The 17,812-nt window shown below is 46.3% G+C and overlaps 1 protein-coding gene across 7 annotated transcripts in view; it reads left to right on the top strand.

Moving 5' to 3' along the window:
- The window catches only part of EOMES (eomesodermin), a 153,441-nt gene extending 137,139 nt beyond the window's left edge, over positions 1 to 16,302 (top strand). For 6 of the 7 annotated variants that reach the window (XM_081882067.1, XM_081882066.1, XM_081882068.1 and 3 more), the window contains 5 exons: positions 12,162 to 12,316; positions 12,859 to 12,980; positions 13,263 to 13,421; positions 13,869 to 13,930; positions 14,527 to 16,302. In XM_081882067.1, the coding sequence (XP_081738193.1) occupies positions 12,166 to 12,316; positions 12,859 to 12,980; positions 13,263 to 13,421; positions 13,869 to 13,930; positions 14,527 to 15,262 (1,230 nt within the window). In that variant the 5' untranslated portion in view covers positions 12,162 to 12,165 and the 3' untranslated portion in view covers positions 15,263 to 16,302. Of the gene's footprint in view, positions 1 to 9,659; positions 10,748 to 12,161; positions 12,317 to 12,858; positions 12,981 to 13,262; positions 13,422 to 13,868; positions 13,931 to 14,526 lie in introns of those variants that run through there. The other variant, XM_081882065.1, reaches the window with a different exon arrangement.
- The last annotated feature ends 1,510 nt before the right edge of the window (positions 16,303 to 17,812 follow it).

The raw sequence follows: 17,812 nt of genomic DNA, 5'->3' as shown, positions 1-17,812 counted from the left end.
AACAGTTTCCACATAAATCATAAGATCTAAAGCTAAAGATACAACAATAATATAATAACAGCAACAGCTCTCTCAAGGCCCCCCCCCCATAAACAATACTCCAGCCCAAGAATCTGTTTAACAGCCTCAGCTTTTGTAGCTGGAGTCAGTCAGCACTCCACTCTCCCAGGCCAGATGGGACAGGGCCAGCAAGGCAGGGTGCAGGTCTCCCTGTTGGTCTATTGAAGCAAAAACAGCAACAAAGCACTGTTAGGGACTAACAGTTACTGTGGCATAAGCTTTCATGAACTAGAATCAACCGCTTTATCAGGCACATGAAGCGCAGTTCTTAACTGGCAGGTATATAGATGAAAAATGTCTACTTTGTATAGTGAAATCTGGTACCATCCGTGGTGCAAAGGAGTAGCTATATTAATCGTTTGTATCTATGTGTGAGAAGGAGAGAACTTTTGTGGACTTCTGTGACTTTGCAAGCTGCATTGCATCTTTGTGTGTGTGTGTGTGTGTGTGTGTGCGCGCGCGTGCGTGCGTGCGCGCAGGAGGGGTTTATTTTACCTGTCTAATTTCACCTGTCTGTTGTGCAGTTATTTAAAAATGTAAGAACCCTCCAGGGGTGGGGAGGAGTTGCCACACTAGGAAAAGGGTTAGCTGTTATTTTAGCACGACTAATACCCATTACATTTTCTTACTTAATGGTGCTTAGATTTATAGTTTATTTTGTCATGTCTAGTTAATAATAATAATAATACATTTTATTTATACCCTCCCCTCCCCAGCCAAGGCCGGGCTCAGGGTGGCTAACAAGCAATAATAAAAACAAGTTGAATGAATACAACTTAAAAACAAGATTAAAATACAACATTGAAACATTAAAATGCAACCTCATCACAGGAGGAGAAAGAAAAAAAGAAAAATGAAAGTTAGGGAAAAGTCAGTTCAGAAATTTACAAAATGTAAATATTTCTAGACGACTGTACAAAATAGTACAGCTAAATCTGAAATATGTGATATAAACAGATACAGAAGGTAAAATCTTAATAAAAATAAAGAGAAAAATAATAAAACTTAAAGAGAAAATAACCAGATTTAGAGGAGAATTACTATATATATGGGGAATAGGGTCATTGTCTCTGATTTTAAATCTGAAACAGATTTAATTGACAATTGCAACTTTGAAATATATTTCATCCTAGTTGACGTTTTAAACCCTATGGAACCAATCCTGCAAAAGCATATGTCCATTTTAAATTGCCTTTTGTGCAGTGCAGTGATTCATAATGCATAAAATGAAGAGTGTTAATCAAATATTTTACAGGATCAGGGTCATTTAATTTTCAACTTCTTAAAGAGTTTTGCTTTAAGACACATCATTTGAGATAGAACTATGTGATAATTAATAATATAATCAAGCTATTAGTGGCTGCCATGTATTCTTTTCCTTGTAATTAAAGAACAACTGAATTAATATTTCTTCCTTGTTGGTGCAGAATTGCAGATATTGTAGAATTGTCATGTAGCCTCTGTGACAGTCATATTCCAGCCTGGGTCCCTGGGTATCTGGGGAAGAGCAACTTGGCCACAACATCTCTTGTTGTGCGTACAAGAGTATACCCATCTCTTGTACCCTCACGTTCCCTATTTGAGGTACTTGCCACCACCAGATAAGAAATTATTTATTTGCCAAGCTGGCCATTCTCAAATAGCCTCCAAAATTTCCCTGGAGTTTCTCTGAAAACTTCCTTAGGTAGCATGATTATCAAATTTCTAATCATGAGAGTATTTAGAATAAACTGAGACCACAGATGTTTTATGAAACAAGAAATGAGTTTACTATGATGGAAGAAATTGAAGAAATATGGAGTTCTAGGGGCTGCCACCCTTGTTTGCATTGCTCACCAACCCAGCCTGTCCCCCATTAGACCTCACCGCCACCACCCCCGGCATTACCACTTGCTCCAAACTCAGCTTCACTATCTCTTACAAAAGTGGTGTGGAATCATTTCTGACAGGACAGCCAGATCTTTATTTCCCCCAAGCTGGGCAGAAAGGTAACAGATGCTTGTGGCTGCCCACCTGTCAATCACCTGATGTCCTAGTGATGTCAGGTATGCTTCCTTATGATGCTGTGACTGTTGGGACTTCAAAGCGAACCATGGAACTTTCAAACCTCCATGGGGTTTGATACTGGGGTTGGCAGTGAGTGCCCATCTGCCCCTGTAGCTGATGGCTACGTGGGATCAGGCCTTTAAACAGTCCTCTCCACGCTTCTCCTTCAAACCTCCATAGAGGTTCGAAAGATAGGGTTTGCAGATCTTGAGAAAGGTGCAGTCCTGCCACCCATATGCTGATGGGTTGGGATCACAACTTCAAATACCCCCTTCCAAGCTTCTCCTTCAAACCCTCAGTTCTTGAGAAAACACATATATGAGAAAGGCAGGTCTTACCCCAAAAGAGTTCTGTTGAAATTTTACAAAGTGGTCTTATTTACTGCTTCTTCTTTTCCTGTTCTTTACATTTCATCAAAACTATAAATTACTGATGTTGTATGCTGAAAGAAAATCAGATGAAAATGATGCACTGGTGGAAGGGACATGGTAGCGCTGTGGTCTAAACAGGGCTTGCTGATCAGAGGGTTGGCGGTTCAAATCCCTGCAATGTGGTGAGCTCCCGTTGCTCAGTCCCTGCCCCTGCCAACTTAGTAGTTTGAAAGCACGCCAGTGCAAGTAGATAAATAGGTACCTCTGGCAGGAAGGTAAACCATGTTTCCGTGTGCTACTCTGGTTTGCCAGAAGCAGCTAAGTCATGCTGGCCACGTGACCCGGAAGTTGTACGCTGGCTCCCTCGTCCAGTAAAGCGAGATGAGCGCCGCAACCTCAGAGTTGTTTGCGACTGGACCTAACGGGCAGGGGTTCCTTTACCTTAAGTTAGCAAAATTGTATAAGACAAGTACAAATACCTGCTGGAAATATAAATAAGAAGAAGGTACCTTTTACCATATGTGGTAGTCGTATAAGGTAATAAAAGCATTCTGGGAAATGATATATAATGAATTAAAAAAAAAACTTTTGTAAAAAAACAAAAACAACCAGAAGCTTTTTTTTTAATTTTTTATTAGGAACTGTAGGTACTGACATCCCAAAAAGCAGAAAATACTTTTTATGTATGCAACAATAGCCGTATGGATGTTACTAGCCAAGGGATGGAAAGAAGACAAAGTCCCTACCAGAGAGGAATGTCAAAGCAAGCTGATAGACTATGCCGAAATGGCAAAACTGACCGGAAAGCTCAGGAGCCAAGAAGACAAAAACTTCAAGAAATGAGAAAAAATCATAATTTATTTAGCAGACCACTGTAAGCAGATGAAAACATTATCAGGATTCTAATAACACTTGTAATGTAACAAATATTATGGACAATATGGAGAGATATAAAATATAGATTATGAAATAATATGCAGTTGAAAATGTCAACAATAGGACCCATGGAGGGAAGGGTGAGAATTCTGGAGAGTCAGAGAAATCTCTATATATGGATATGTACTTGGTATTCTAATAACTCTACAAATAAAAATGATTTCAAAAAACAAAACAAAACAACAACAACAAATTACTGAAAGAGAGCTGGTGCCTTGGGTGCCATCAAGATATTAGATCTGCAATCCTGAGCCCTATTAAGCTTCAGACTTGCATCCAAGTAAACATTATGTTTAAAATTAGGAAGTGTGGATTAGTTAATTGACCTGTTCAGAGCCTTGAGTGTGTCCCATTAGAACCGTGCTTTGCACTCTGAGCCTCTTGAAAAAATAATCCTAAGGAAGGAATGAACATAAGAGGCACCATCCAGGGGTCCTGACGTAACATTAACAGCTGTGTCCCAGGCAGAAACTCAACAGGTGGGTGGAGATGAGTCTGGGAAAATATTTCACTTTTTGAATTTGCTTGCTAAGAACCTTTGGTTAGGTGAGGAGGAAGACAGGAATGGCCTCATGTTAAGAACAGTTTCGACTTAAGATCGGACCTCCGGAACGAATTAAGTTTGTAACCGGAGGTACCACTGTACTCAGGTTTAACTAAAAGGAACTGTGGCATTTGGTGATGTGGAATGCTTGTAGCTGCCATCACCTTTATACTGCTGTGTCTCATACATTAGTACTATATGGCACATAATAAGAATCCATTTTCCTAACACTTAATAGGCAGATGCTTTAGACCCGTGGTTCCCAATTAGCTAAGTACTGAGGACCTCCTGTCTTTCAAAAGCCAAGCCATGGACCCCCTCCTTTTTTTGGGGGGGACGATACCTGTATGGTAGTTTTTGTTATGTGAATGGTGCCCCCAGACCCCTGGTTGGATTATTCAGACTTCCTAGTATCCATGGACCACCAATTGGGAACCTCTGCTTTAAACAGTTCATAGGCAGGGCATGATGGCAGCATTATTATGGAAACCTGAACTGAGTTGAATGTGGTCTGCACAAGTTACTGGGTTTGAAATAGCAATTAAGGCTTCCCAGCAGATGTATGATTTCAGATTATATTCCCAAAGATCAGCCATGGCATGTTCCTTCTCTCCAACACCCTTAGGTGCAACCTGAGTCCTGCAGAGCACCTAGCTGAGCCTCATGTACTAGGCATGCCTATGACACTTCGTCTTGAAAGTGGACTGTGACCAGGTGCAGACTCCATGGCTTCAACATCAGCCAATATATGTATTTTTCTCTTCTCCCCACCCACCTTGCTTTGCTTTCCCTCTGGCCTGAAGAAGAGTTGTGGAGAACTCAAAAGCTTGCACACTGCTTGGTGTCATTTTGGTTGGCCTAATTAATATGTTGCTCTACTGTAGATTTTAGAAGTTCACTATGGCTGGCCACAGTGATCCATGTGACGGTCATCTCCAGGCTTGTCTACTGTAATTCGCTCTACACGGGACTGCCCTTGAAGCTGTCCCAGAAACTCCAGCAGGTGCAGAATGCTGCAGCGAGGCTCCTCATGGGGTCTCTGCCATGGGAGCATATTCACCCAGTGCTTTTCAAGCTGCACTGGCTCCTGGTGGAGTACAGGGTCAGATTTAAGGTGCTGCTTTTGACCTTTAAAGCCCTTCACGGCCTAGGACCCTCGTACCTACGGGACTGCCTCTCCTGGTATGCCCCACGGAGAGCCTCAAGGTCCATAATTAACAACACCCTAGTGGTCCCAGGCCCTAAGGAAGTTAGATTGGCTTCAACCAGAGTCAGGGCCTTTTCAACTCTGGCTCCAGCCTGGTGGAACGCTCTGCCTCATGAGACCAGGGCCCTGCAGGATCTGATTTCTTTCCGCAGGGCCTGTAAGACAGAGTTGTTCCATCTGGCCTTTGGCTTGGAGCCAGTTTGATTCCCTCCCTCCCTCTCTTTCTTTTTTCTTTTCCTTCTCCTCCTGCGATGAGGCTACATTTTAATATTTTAATGTTCCATTATTTTAATGTTGTATTTTATTTTTGTTTTTAAGTTGTAATCATTCATCTTGTTTTTATTATTGCTTGTAAGCCGCTCTGAGCCCGGCCTTGGCTGGGGAGGGGAGGGTATAAATAAAAAATATATGTTATATTATTTTTGCTTACGGTGGTGGTTTGACGAGATTTGATCTTGTAGCATTCCTCACACAAGTTTTCCTCCTAGAACAGCTTGGTGGTCTACATAACATACACACAGAGAGAGTCATTGAGGCAGTTTAAAGACTAATAGATTAATTACTGCATCAGCTTTCATGGACTAGAGTTCACTTTACCCAGTGTATGGTATCTGATGTGTCAGGATTCAGTGAGAATTTAGTAAAAAGGCAAAGCCATTGTGTACAGGACTGGATCTGCAAAAGTCTGCATACTGCCTCCAGCCAGCAGCCAGATCTCTGTGGCTAATAGTGGTTCTGGATTACACCCTAAATCTGGGTCAGTTTAGAGCATCCAAAAAAGAGTTAGCCAGCTTCCTGTCCCGATTCTCCATTATGGGTGTGTAAATTCCATAAAATGGGTTAGGATTTCCCTAGCCCTCAGGACAGAAAAAAATCCATGGAGGAACTTGGCCGTCAAGGTTGCATTAGAGAGGGCTCTTTCTAGTTCAAATGAATGTCAGGTTAAATACACACACACCCGTTGCACCTTTGTCAAACAAGCATAGGGAGGATGCTAACCAAAGAAAGATGAGTTTAACCAAAATGCAGGCAAAAAGGAAAGGAACACATGACGCAGTTAGACAAATCGCTCTGCTTCATAAACAGCGAAAGGAGGTACGAAATAAGTTTAAAAGGTGAGCGTAGAAACCAGAAACGCCGAGTCCTTCCTGACTTGGCTTGCTTTTGCCTCTCTCCAAGGTGCTGATTGACCGAGCATTGTAAGCAAACCAGTCTGTTCCCTCCTTGTGACTTTGGTTATAAATTTATGACTACGAGCCGCTTCAACTGCGACTGGGTCTAAGGAAATTTCATCCCTGCAGTTCAACCTACAACGCAACAGCGTGTCCTTGCAACGGAGTGCGCCGGAAAATGCAGCTTTTAAATGCAACCTCAGGTGTCTATCCAGTAGTTGAAAGTAGCTTCTGTTGGAATATATGGGGCTGCAAAGAGCGAGTGGTTACAAACAGACGCTAATGACCTTCTCATTCTAACAGCTATGTATTATTGCTTCACTGACCGTTAGTTTTGAGTTCTGAACAAATTGGCTGTAAATCCCGGGTGGAGACTCTAGACTGTAGGAGTAGGTTTATGGATTTATAGTCCAGAAAGAAAGAAAGAAAGAAAGAAAGAAAGAAAGAAAGAAACCAGAATAACATTGCCTTTTATTTAAATGTGTACTTTTTAAACTATGTAAATCCAAATAACTGGAAATTTTAACAAGAGTAGTGTATTTACGTTTGTAGTAGCTACAAGCTGGGAAGAAGGGGAGCGATAAATCCAATGATATCGTCTGATATTATTTCCTGTGCTGCCCAGTCCTATACATGTTTACTCCAAAGTAACACCCAGTTGAGACTGTTTAAGAATGCAGCCTTCATCTTGAGCTTTTTTCAACATAGTCCCAAAGGGCATCGCATTCAGTCGGAGAAGTATCTGATTTGGCAACTAAAGTCAGTGCCAGAGTAAACAGCAAGACAAAACTTCTGTTCCTTGTTCATCGCCCCCATCCAAAACATTGTCTCCTGCTATTTGTTGGTTGGAAGGACAGAGTATGTACTGCTTTTGCTTCTGTTTCGAAGAAATCGGTGCACATATATTTAAGAACAACCAACAAACGTGTGTTACAAGCCAAATGTTGTGGCTTAAAGGAAAAGAGACAAATTCTCTGCAGACCAGATAAGCTGCTTTCGCGGTGAAAGGAGGAATTACCGTAACTTCAAGGGCTTACTTGAGAGTAAATTCCACGGCAGTCCGTAGAAATCGTTTCTATCTAAGCATGGTTAGGATCAGTCTGTAATCAATATTTTATAAAACGGAACGGGGAAGGAACGTCTTTTGCTATTATTTAGTATTTATCAACGCTAAGGTATTTTTTCAAGGTTTAGCAATTGCGATGTTAAAATTTCAGGCATTAAAGAAATGTAAGCATGTTTGAAGATGAGCAAAGGGTAGCTTTTGAAGTCTCTTTGAAAACTGATTTTAAAAAAGAAAGAACTAAGATAAAACGTTTATTCCCTTCTGTCAGAAACCGAGGGGATTAAACCTGTTGATACGAATATCGGTAGGTCTTCAGACCAACAGGTTTAATCTCTTCCTATGCAAATGAAATATTTTATAACAACTTGCATCGGCCTAATATCCGCAAAGCGCTGATGCCCGGACGCCTAATATGCCCTGGTTTGCAACAAATAAAGACTTGGGGAAGAGAGAAAGGAACTGCAAATTCGAAGTGGGATTTTGTTGTTGTTGCTCTTCGTACTGGAGCTCCTCGTTCCTGTCCCTGTTTCTATTTGGAAATATCAACGGAATGAAATGAGAGACTCAGCTAGAAGCAGTTTCAAGAATAGGCCGCCGGACCAGCTCGGCAGCTCCACCTCTTGCTCTGCCACCGTCCCTTCGCATCTTTCTCAGATGCAATGTTGGTGCCCCTCTAGATGCCTTGGTGCAAGAGAGGTGTTCGTTTTGTGTGTTGTTGTTTTAGGTGACAGTGTACCACACTGAATAGTTTGGAAGCATCTCCCCCAAACCGCCCCATCCCGGGTCCTCTCTAAGATCCCGGAAACTCAGGAGCCGGTTCCACGGGTCTGTCTCTTGCGCAAGCCTCGCTGGGACGAGCACTGCGCAAGAGAAGCGCGAGCCTCGCTTGCCCGCCTGAGCCTGCTTCTCCCCCGCTTGGGCTCTGAAACTGATCAGGCTCTGCCGAATCTCCAGCGAAATCTGGAAAGCTTTCCTCGCTTTTTTCCTTGTTCATGGGACGGACCATTCGCCTCCCTTCTTGCTTGCTGTCCTGAACGACACCGAAGCAGCAGACGACCCAGATTCAGACCAGATTCCATCCTTGCGCGGAGTTTCTTAAGGGAAAGCGCCCCTTTGCCTTTCGCGGGGAAGGAACTTGAAAGAAGCGAGTTGTGTTAGCCGTCCGATTCGCTCGGGCCTAGAAAGGAGTCGTCGGGCTGCTGTGGAATAGCTGTGTATCGCCCTGCTTCCTTCAGACGAGGGAAGCCAGATCTGTTTGTTTGTTTTCAGCCGCAGCCAATTGCCTTGGCAAACCCTTTCCCCTTCCCCTGTCCTCTCTCTCTCTCCCCCCTCCCGGGCTTCGCTTTCTTCCTCCCTCTCCCTCCCCCTTTCAAAGCGAGGGGGAAGAAGAAGGAGGCGAGGCTGTTCTGAAGCAAGAGCGCGACTCGTCCTTTCCCTCCCCCGCCTGGCTTAAAGGAAATCCCGGCGAAGGTGTGAAGTGCTCGGCAGGTCTTGCACAAACACATCCCGACGCAACTGCCGCGGCGTATAAAGCGGGGAAGGGGGGCGGGCGGGCGGGCGCGACGGCTTCGACGCGGGGAGAAGGGAAGAGGCCGGACTCGGCCCCAGACGCCTTCATGGGGCGCGTCGCCTTTTCGAGGGGAGGTGTGGAATGGGCCCCGTCGCCGCTTCCCTCCTCCAGCGCTGACAGGGCTGAGGGGAGCCTTCCGTCGCTGCTCTGGGAGCTTTCCGAGGCCGGCCAGCCCGGGAAGGCGAGGCCCCCCTCGTCGACGAGGGAAATGGCCGCTTAGGACGCAGACGGCCCCGCTGAGCTCTGAGGCGTCGGCTCCCTTTTCATCTCTTCCCCTCAGAAAGTTGACTTGTGGCCTTCAAAGGACGTCGCCCCCAAAAAACCAGGCCTCGCTTTTACATTTTAAGGGAAGCTTTTAATCGTAGTGTTTTTGGTTAGCCCACGTCAAGTAGGGGCTACTCTAAATACCCAGCAGCTTCTCCCCACACCCCGCCTCATAAAGTCCGTGTAAAGTTTCACGTAAAGAATTGAGGGGGCTGGTGTGTGGGATCTTTTGAAAATTATTTTTAAAAACACTTAAGAGTCGCAGGTGACTTGTTCCAATTAGTAGCTGTCTAATTAAATTAGTGTCACCCAGACCAGCCAATAGGTGGGCGAGGGAAGGAGAGGTTCGCCGGCGAATGGAGCCGCCTCCAAGCCCCTCCCCGGCTGCGGGAGAGGAGCGCGCGCGCGCGCCTATAAAAACGCTCCGCGGCTTGGTCAATCGCAGTCAATTGTGTGGCATTTAAAGGCGGGAAGGTCAGGTGGGTGGGGGCGGCTGCTGCTTGTTGTAAATGAGGCTACCACCGAAGGCGGCCCAAGCCCTTGTTCGGTGCCTTTGAGGGGAACCGAGGACGTTGTTGTGTCGCCGGCTGAGGCGAAGTGAGCGCCTAGTTTTGCGCCTGCCGGCAGAGCCGCTCTCTCGGAGTTGTGAGGGGACTTCTGGGGGCGGGTGGCGAGCGGGGCGGCTCATCTGAGGCGATGCAGCTGGGGGAGCAGCTCTTGGGCAGCCCGGCCAACCTGCCCGGCGCCCCCTTCTACCCGCTGGAGAGCGCGGGCGGCCGCGGCGGCGGCGGCGGCTCGACGCGCCACCTCAGCTCGGGGTCTCCGCCGCGCCTGGACTTGGACAAGGGCGCGAAGAAGTTTGGCGGCGCCTCGGGGCCTCCGGCGGCCGGCCTGCTGGGCGAGGCCGAGGCGGCGGCCGACACGCCTCCCTTCGTCGCTGGCGCCGCCGGCCAGGTTCCCGCCAAAGCGGCCTCGGGGGCCGACGGCGGGCGCAAAGGCTCGCCTTGCCCGGCGGAGGAAGAGCCTCTGCCTCCGGCTCCGGCGCCGGCGCGCTACACTCTGGACGGCCTGAGCCCCGAGCGCTACTACCTGCAGTCGCCCGGCCCGCAGGGCGGCGGCGGCGGCGGCGAGCTGGGCGGCCCGTGCGCCCTGTTCCCTTATGGCGGGGCGGCGGGCGGCGCGCAGCCGGGCTCCATGTACCCGGCCTCGGGCGGCGCGCGCTACCCCTACGGCTCGGTCCTGTCTCCGCCGGGGGGCTTTCCCAGCGCGGCAGGCAGGACGCCCTTCGCGGCGGCGGCCGGCGCCTACCAGTACGGCCAGGGGGCGCCGCCGCCGGGCAGCCTCTACAGCCCCTACCCGGCGGCGGCGGCCGGCTCGTGCGGCGGGCTGGGCGCGCTGGCGATGCCCGGCGGGGCGGGCGCGCTCCGAGCCCAAGTCTTCCTGTGCAACCGGCCGCTCTGGCTCAAGTTCCACCGGCACCAGACCGAGATGATCATCACCAAGCAGGGCAGGTAACGCCGCTGCTTGTCTCTTTCCTGGCGGGTCTTTCCTGGCGGGTCGGGGACGGGGGGCTGCGGGACCTGGGGGCAGATCGGATTGGCGAGGAAATGGCGCGGAGTTAATCCGTTTGGGAGGAACCGATTTGAGAGAGCGGCTCGAGGAGCTTTCGGCGCGGGATCTCATCAAATTAAGAAAGAGCTGGGAAAACTCGGTTTAGTCTTAAGGGATCCGGGGCGGAACTGGTTTGCATTTGCTCTCTGCATTGGCGTGCCTGTCATCAGGTGTGTCCCAGCTTTCCCCGGATTGTCAACAGTTGTTCTCTCCCCCACCTCAAAGTTTTCCCTGTGCACGTTTACCCGAGAGCAATCGCCGCTGGACACAGGGGGGCTTAAATAGGAAACGAACATGCTCAGGTTTGCGCTCTGAAACTCATTTTTTCCCCAGTTTACGTACTTAAAAGTATACGCTAATGGGGGGGGGGGGCAGGAATTCGATTTAAAAGAAATAAAAAAAAACTATTTTATTTTTTTAAAGAAGAAATTTCTTAAATCGAGCTATGTAGTGCCGGTGTTTTTAAGCATCAGAAAACCGGACTTGCTTTTGCTTGGAAATAAAATCCGATCGTAATAAGGTTCTTTTTCGTTAGTTTACGATCGGGACGTTAAACTGGGGGAGGAAGGCAACGCCCTGGATTTATGGCACTAGCGAGGCCAACTAAATTTCTGGATTTGAGGGATTGGGGGTACCGGAGTGCAATTATAACAAATGACTGGTCGATCGAAACCTTCCCCACCGAAATCACCCTTGTGCTTGATTCGAAGTAGGACAGACATACTTGTAGGGTTTCTTTCTATCTCTCTTCTCTCCCCCCCACCCCGCCATTTAAATATATTTGGTTTCTTGTGTTCCCTAAACCGGCGCAATCAGTCCATCATAATTGTTGATTGAGATAAAAGAATTGGGGACGGGGTGAGAAACAGAATGTGCCATTAGTTTCTGTCCGAAGAGCCTGGGAATTCTGTGCGTGTGATATATAAATTATAACCTAGGGCAAGCGAGGGTTTGAAACTATTGCAGCCTTCGGATCGTGGTATATTTGGAATGGGATTGGTGGTGTCCCTCTTTCTTCGAGGTGCTGCAATTGAAAGGCTGCCCTCTCCGATCTCTCCTTCCGAGGCCGTCGCTCTGGATGTTCGCAGAAGAGCGAGACTTGGAGCCAAAGCCTCTCGTGGCGGCTCTCTCTAAATATAAACCCCGCGAGGGGAGCCGCCATCTGCCTCCCGCTCTCGGTCCAGGCGCTAGCCGAGGCTGGAGCGCGCTGCCAAAGAGCATCGGCGGGGGCTCCTGGCTCAGGGATGCAGGCGGGCTAGATTCCCTTCTTCTAAATGCGCGCCTTCCCCCCTTCCTTTCTCTTTCCAATACCAGGCGGATGTTCCCCTTCCTGAGCTTCAACATCACCGGCCTCAACCCCACCGCCCACTACAACGTCTTCGTGGAAGTGATCTTGGCGGATCCCAACCACTGGCGCTTCCAAGGGGGAAAGTGGGTGACGTGTGGCAAAGCCGATAACAACATGCAAGGTAAGCGGTTGGGGAAGGGGCAGGCAATGAGACTTTTTCTCTTGCCTTCAGCTTCCTTCCATGCCTTCATTGCTTCATCCAGAATCCAGATGCAAAGCTCTTTATAGACAAGGAAGGCAAGGAACTTAATTGCCTTGTCATACAGCCTTTTGAAATGTGACTTCTGAATCTAAAGGAGATGAATTCTCTCCAGAAAGCGACTTTGTGCTTTTTTAAAAAGGGGGTTTGGAAGACTCCTTTACTCCAGCTTGCTAGGAAATTAAAGGGAGGCTCAGCATTTTTCCATCTTTCCCCCTTTCATGCTCATGGTTTTATTACAGACCCTGCAGACTCTCTGCCACTGAAAGTCAATGGCTGCAACCCAGCATCCTATTAGATGTGCATTCTTGTGTGCAAGTATTTCCTTTGTCGTGGCACACAAGAGAGAGTGCATTTCATCTTGGTGTTATGTCTGATTTGGGGAAATGTCTAATTCACATAAGTACACGTAGGAGAGATGAAATGCACCTTTCCCTTACTCTCGTCTTCTTTCCATCTTACAGGTAACAAGGTTTATGTTCATCCTGAATCTCCCAACACTGGAGCCCACTGGATGCGACAAGAGATTTCTTTTGGAAAACTAAAACTAACTAATAACAAAGGGGCCAATAATAATAATACTCAGGTAAAACAACACACTTAAATTTGGTTTGCTTAGTTGATCTGTGGTTCCTGGAACCTGAAGGAAGATTCAGTAGATTTTTGAAACAGGTCTCCAGTAAATTCTGAATTTGCTGGAGTTATCTCGACAGTACATCTTGTCCCTTTTTCAAAGTTATAAATTAGCATGTGGACATGGGAATTAATGTCGTATTAAAGGCTTGCAAAATTTGAAAGTCTCCTTCCCTATGTCAGGTGGATTTTAAAAAAAGTATTGTGCACTAACTCAATGTTCCATCTTTTCCAGATGATCGTACTTCAATCTCTGCATAAATATCAGCCTCGTCTCCACATTGTGGAAGTGACAGAAGATGGTGTTGAGGACATGAATGACTCCTCTAAGACACAGACATTTAACTTCCCTGAAACGCAATTCATTGCTGTGACTGCATATCAGAACACTGATGTAAGGATAAAATATGCTTGTATGCTAAATAGCTTTTATCTGGGGCGTGCTATGATACCCTTCATAAATTAAAATGTAAAATAGGAACACAAAAAAGAGAGTGATAAATGGAGCTTTAAATACTTTTGTTAACTGGAAGCAAGGGGTGGTATTCAGCTGAGTTTTATTCCAAGTAAACCCATTGAAATTAATGGACCTAGTTTAGTTGTCTTCATTTCAGTGGGTATACTCAGAGTAAAACATAGTTGAATACCACTCAAGCAGCAATACATCTATCTGTTTTGCCACTGCTGTAAATATAGTTGTTAACTTGATTTCCTAAAGAAATATACAAAAGCTTTCTAAATAAGAGCCTCTCCTTTTGCATGTACAAAGGAAATTATCATCGTCTTTTTACAGATTTTAAGATATCTAAGTGGACACCACTATTTTGTCTTTACTTTTCAGATCACACAGCTTAAAATTGACCATAATCCTTTTGCAAAAGGCTTTCGGGACAACTATGATTCGTAAGTAGTATTCTCATCTCTATATGGTACAAATAATTCTATTCTATAAAAGTGCAGATTTTTAAAATTATATTAATTTAAGAGCTTTTGTATTGGTAGCTAGCAACAATCTTCAAAGTGTCTTACTTGAGAGCGATGGAACTTTCTTCTAAGCAAAAATAGTCTCCCATCTAGGTGAAAATGAATGTTAGATTGCAAGCTATTTCAGCTCTTCACTTACCTAAATTGTAGCAGAGGCAGCTGACTGGGTTTGCAGAAAGTAAAAGTAGCACAAAATTTTATTCTGGAATAAGGTCTAAATTTGCACATACACCACTGCGAATAAATAAATAAATATTCATTTGTGTTTTTTTTTAATTTTCCTCACTTAACTAGACTTTTTATATTGCGTTTCAAAGTGAACTTAACTGGGAGAATTTGCAGAAAGTATACATTAAAATGGACTTTTATTTTTGTTGTCTTTAATATTGACTATATAATAAATGGCCAGTCCAGCATGATCTCCTTGGGGCTGAGCCATCCCTCCTTGCATGCTAATGCCAACATCCTAAATGGTAAAGAACAATATCTTAGGCGTTTTTCTCTTGTGTTTGTAGCATGTACACAGCTTCAGAAAATGACAGATTAACTCCATCTCCCACGGATTCTCCTAGATCCCACCAGATTGTCCCAGGAGCCCGGTACAGCGTGCAACCCTTCTTCCAGGAACAATTTGTCAACAACCTGCCACCGACTAGATTTTATAACGGGGAAAGAACTGTGCCTCAGACAAATGGGCTCCTCTCGCCTCAGCAGAACGAAGAGGTGGCCAATCCTCCGCAGAGATGGTTTGTCACTCCAGTCCAGCAGTCTGGGGCCAACAAACTGGACATGAACTCTTACGAAACAGACTACTCTCCTAGTACCTTACTTCCTTATGGGATCAAGTCCCTCCCCCTGCAGACATCCCATGCCTTGGGCTATTACCCTGACCCTACGTTCTCCTCCATGGCTGGATGGGGGAGCAGAGGCTCTTACCAGAGGAAAATGTCTGCTGGCTTACCTTGGGCCTCCAGGACAAGCCCCCCAGGTTTCTCTGAAGACCTGCTTTCTAAGGAGAAAGTGAAAGAAGAAATGGGGTCGTCCTGGATCGAGACTCCGCCATCCATAAAATCTCTAGATTCAAACGATTCTGGAGTCTACACTGGCGCTTGCAAAAGGCGGCGACTCTCCCCAAGCACATCCAGCAATGAAAACTCCCCAACGATGAAGTGTGAGGACATTAATGCTGAGGACTATGGCAAAGACACTTCCAAAGGCATGGGCTACTATGCTTTCTATACCAGTTCTTAAGCCCTAATCTCTGTGTTAGAACTTGACTTGGCTATAATTTTTCAGTGGTGTTGCGGAGGTCTTTTGCAAAAATGTTGCCAAAGGAACTCTTTACCTTCCCACCTTTTTGAAAAAAAAAATGTTCTTGTGCAATTCCATAGAAGGTGCCAAAGCTTTTTGACTGACTTCTGCAGGTAAAAAAGGGAAGAAACTGGGTAGCACTCCAAAATGACTTGGCCTCTTTACCCCCCACCCCCTCCTGCTCCCCACCCCCAGATAAGGAGACAGCGAGGGAGAATCTCTAAGCATCATTCTGATTTTAAGTTTGGCTTTCAGAAAGGGCCAGGAAAGGAGAGGGTAATAAAGCAAAGGTTGTACAATCTGGCCAGTGCGTAAGTGCTGTGCACTAACAAACAGTTTGAGGGAAGAGTTAGGTGCTTATTGAACAAATTACTACCCTATTGGATCTATTGTTGTAGCTGAATAGTGGAAATATTCAAAGTGGAGGCTTTATCAATAGAATATTTCTTCATGATGTGTGCAAAAACCAAACTTTTGGCTCAATGACTAAGCCTTGCTTTTTTCTGGGGAGATTTTAAATGGCTTGGCAGAAAGTTATGGCAGTGAAGGAATCCTACAAAGGTAGCAAAAACCCAGTATTAAATGTACAGCTCTGTGTTGTCTAGATATATTGTGGACTATGACAAAACATTCTGTGTAGTTCTAGTCATGGCAGTGCAGTTGAGTGTCTGAAGCCGGTGCGTGTTGGGAGTTCTTTATTTAAAACAACTTCAAAGTGGATTCTGATGCTGAGAGTACATCAAAATATATATTTATTGGTAGGTGGTGAATGTATTTTTCAGCCGTTCTGAACTGAGTGTTGTAACTCCTCTTGCTCAATCTATAAATATTATGAGACAATGCCAAGGTGGCAAAAGACTTTAAAACAAAGCATTAGTTTTATTGCAGGGGTGGGGCGGGGACGGTGAAACGGAGACTTTTGTCTGTATATAATGATTTTTAATAAATGTGTTGCAATGATAGGTGCTGAATTCTGCAAAGGAGAATTGAGAGTCGGTGTGCCCTCTATCCCTTGTTAGTAATAAGTCTGCAGCAGGACCTTAGAAGCAAATTTAAAATAATAATAATTAAATGTAAAAATGTGGAAGTCTAAAGCTACTTAAAAGGCCTCCTGTGCTCCATCCCAAAGTGGGAAATTAGTCCACTGAGGACCCAAAGCAAAACGCAGGAATCCAGATCTTCAGTGGCTCTGTACATGAGTGATGGCCTTCAATAATGGGGAAGGAGCTCTTTCAAAGTCGGGGGTGGGGGGGGTGGGGGCAAGCCAAGAGCCCAGCCCCTCTTCTTAGCAGCTGCAGGGTGTCTCCTGCTCCAGACACCAGTGCTGGGGAGTTTGGCAAGCTTCAAATTTACCTACCCAGATATTGTGCAGGTGGGTCTGTTGCCCAGTCCTGCCAGGTGGATATTTGCTGAAGCTGGTTGCCTCTCCCTAGCATCACTCAAAAAGAAAGACGTCTAGACTGGGATGGGAGCAAGGAAGAACAGGGTCTAAAACTCCTATTGTGCGTCAGATTCGTAACCTAGTCCTATGCAGGCTAACGCGTCTCTGTGGGGATTTTGTCTTCCGTCGGGTAAGCCCTTTCTTTATTCGCGTGCTTTAAATTCATTATGAATGTTTTACTTGAACTTTGCGCTCCAGGTCGACGCTCCATGAACTGGGAAGCGAGGCGTATTTTTGCCTTGGCCGTCCGGGAGCCGGTTGACAAGAAGCCTTCTGCACCTTCTCTTCCCCGAAAATACGGAGAGAGCTCCCTCTCCTCCAGCCGCGCGAAAGTGATCACGAACCGGGGCTTGGCGCTCAGCAGTGCCAAAACAAGCCCTTCGTCCGGGGAGTTTCCCTGCTAGGAAAGTGAAGCAATCGAGGGAGGAGGGAGCCGCTCCGATCCCTTTTTCTTGAGCTTTTGTTCCCATGTAAATCAAAGCGGCAGCTCTCCACCTTGCCTAGAGAGGGGCTGGTGCAACGGGAGCCCATCCTCGCGCGTTATGTATCCTCTCTCCTCTTCCCACTTGGAAAACCTGGTGGAAACGCGCTGCTCCCAGTTTTAAAAACTGGGCTGTGCTCCGCGCATCTACCGCGGGAAACTGGGCGGGGCCTCTCTTTTAATTTTCCCAATAACTGGGACGTTTAAATAACAAAAACTTTTGAAAGAGCCCGGCTTTAAAATGAAACAAATCTAAGCGCGACCTGATCCACAGCGCTCTCGCTACGGAGCGCATTGATTTAAAAGGGGACTTTAGATGGCCCCGGTGAAATGTACATCCTTGGGTCAGAGAACTAGCTGGTCGTCTTGTCACTATGGATGGGGCGCGGGGCGGGAATGTGTAAGGCAAAGCTTCCAAACGTGGATCAAGTGCATTGCGATTGCTAGGTCATCTGATTGCCCCCCCCCCCCGCAAACGGAACCATGCAAGGTCGCCGGAACAGAATATGCAGGCAAAGAGCTGATAAAAGCTCCAGTCCTATTTGCCTGCCTCCTTCGATAGAAGTAG

This window comes from Podarcis erhardii, assembly GCF_964252035.2.
Source record: "Podarcis erhardii genome assembly, chromosome: 12".
NCBI classification, from domain to species: Eukaryota; Metazoa; Chordata; class Lepidosauria; order Squamata; family Lacertidae; genus Podarcis; species Podarcis erhardii.
The sequence above is the reverse complement of the archived record's forward strand: the minus strand, read 5'-3'. Positions and strand labels throughout refer to the sequence as shown.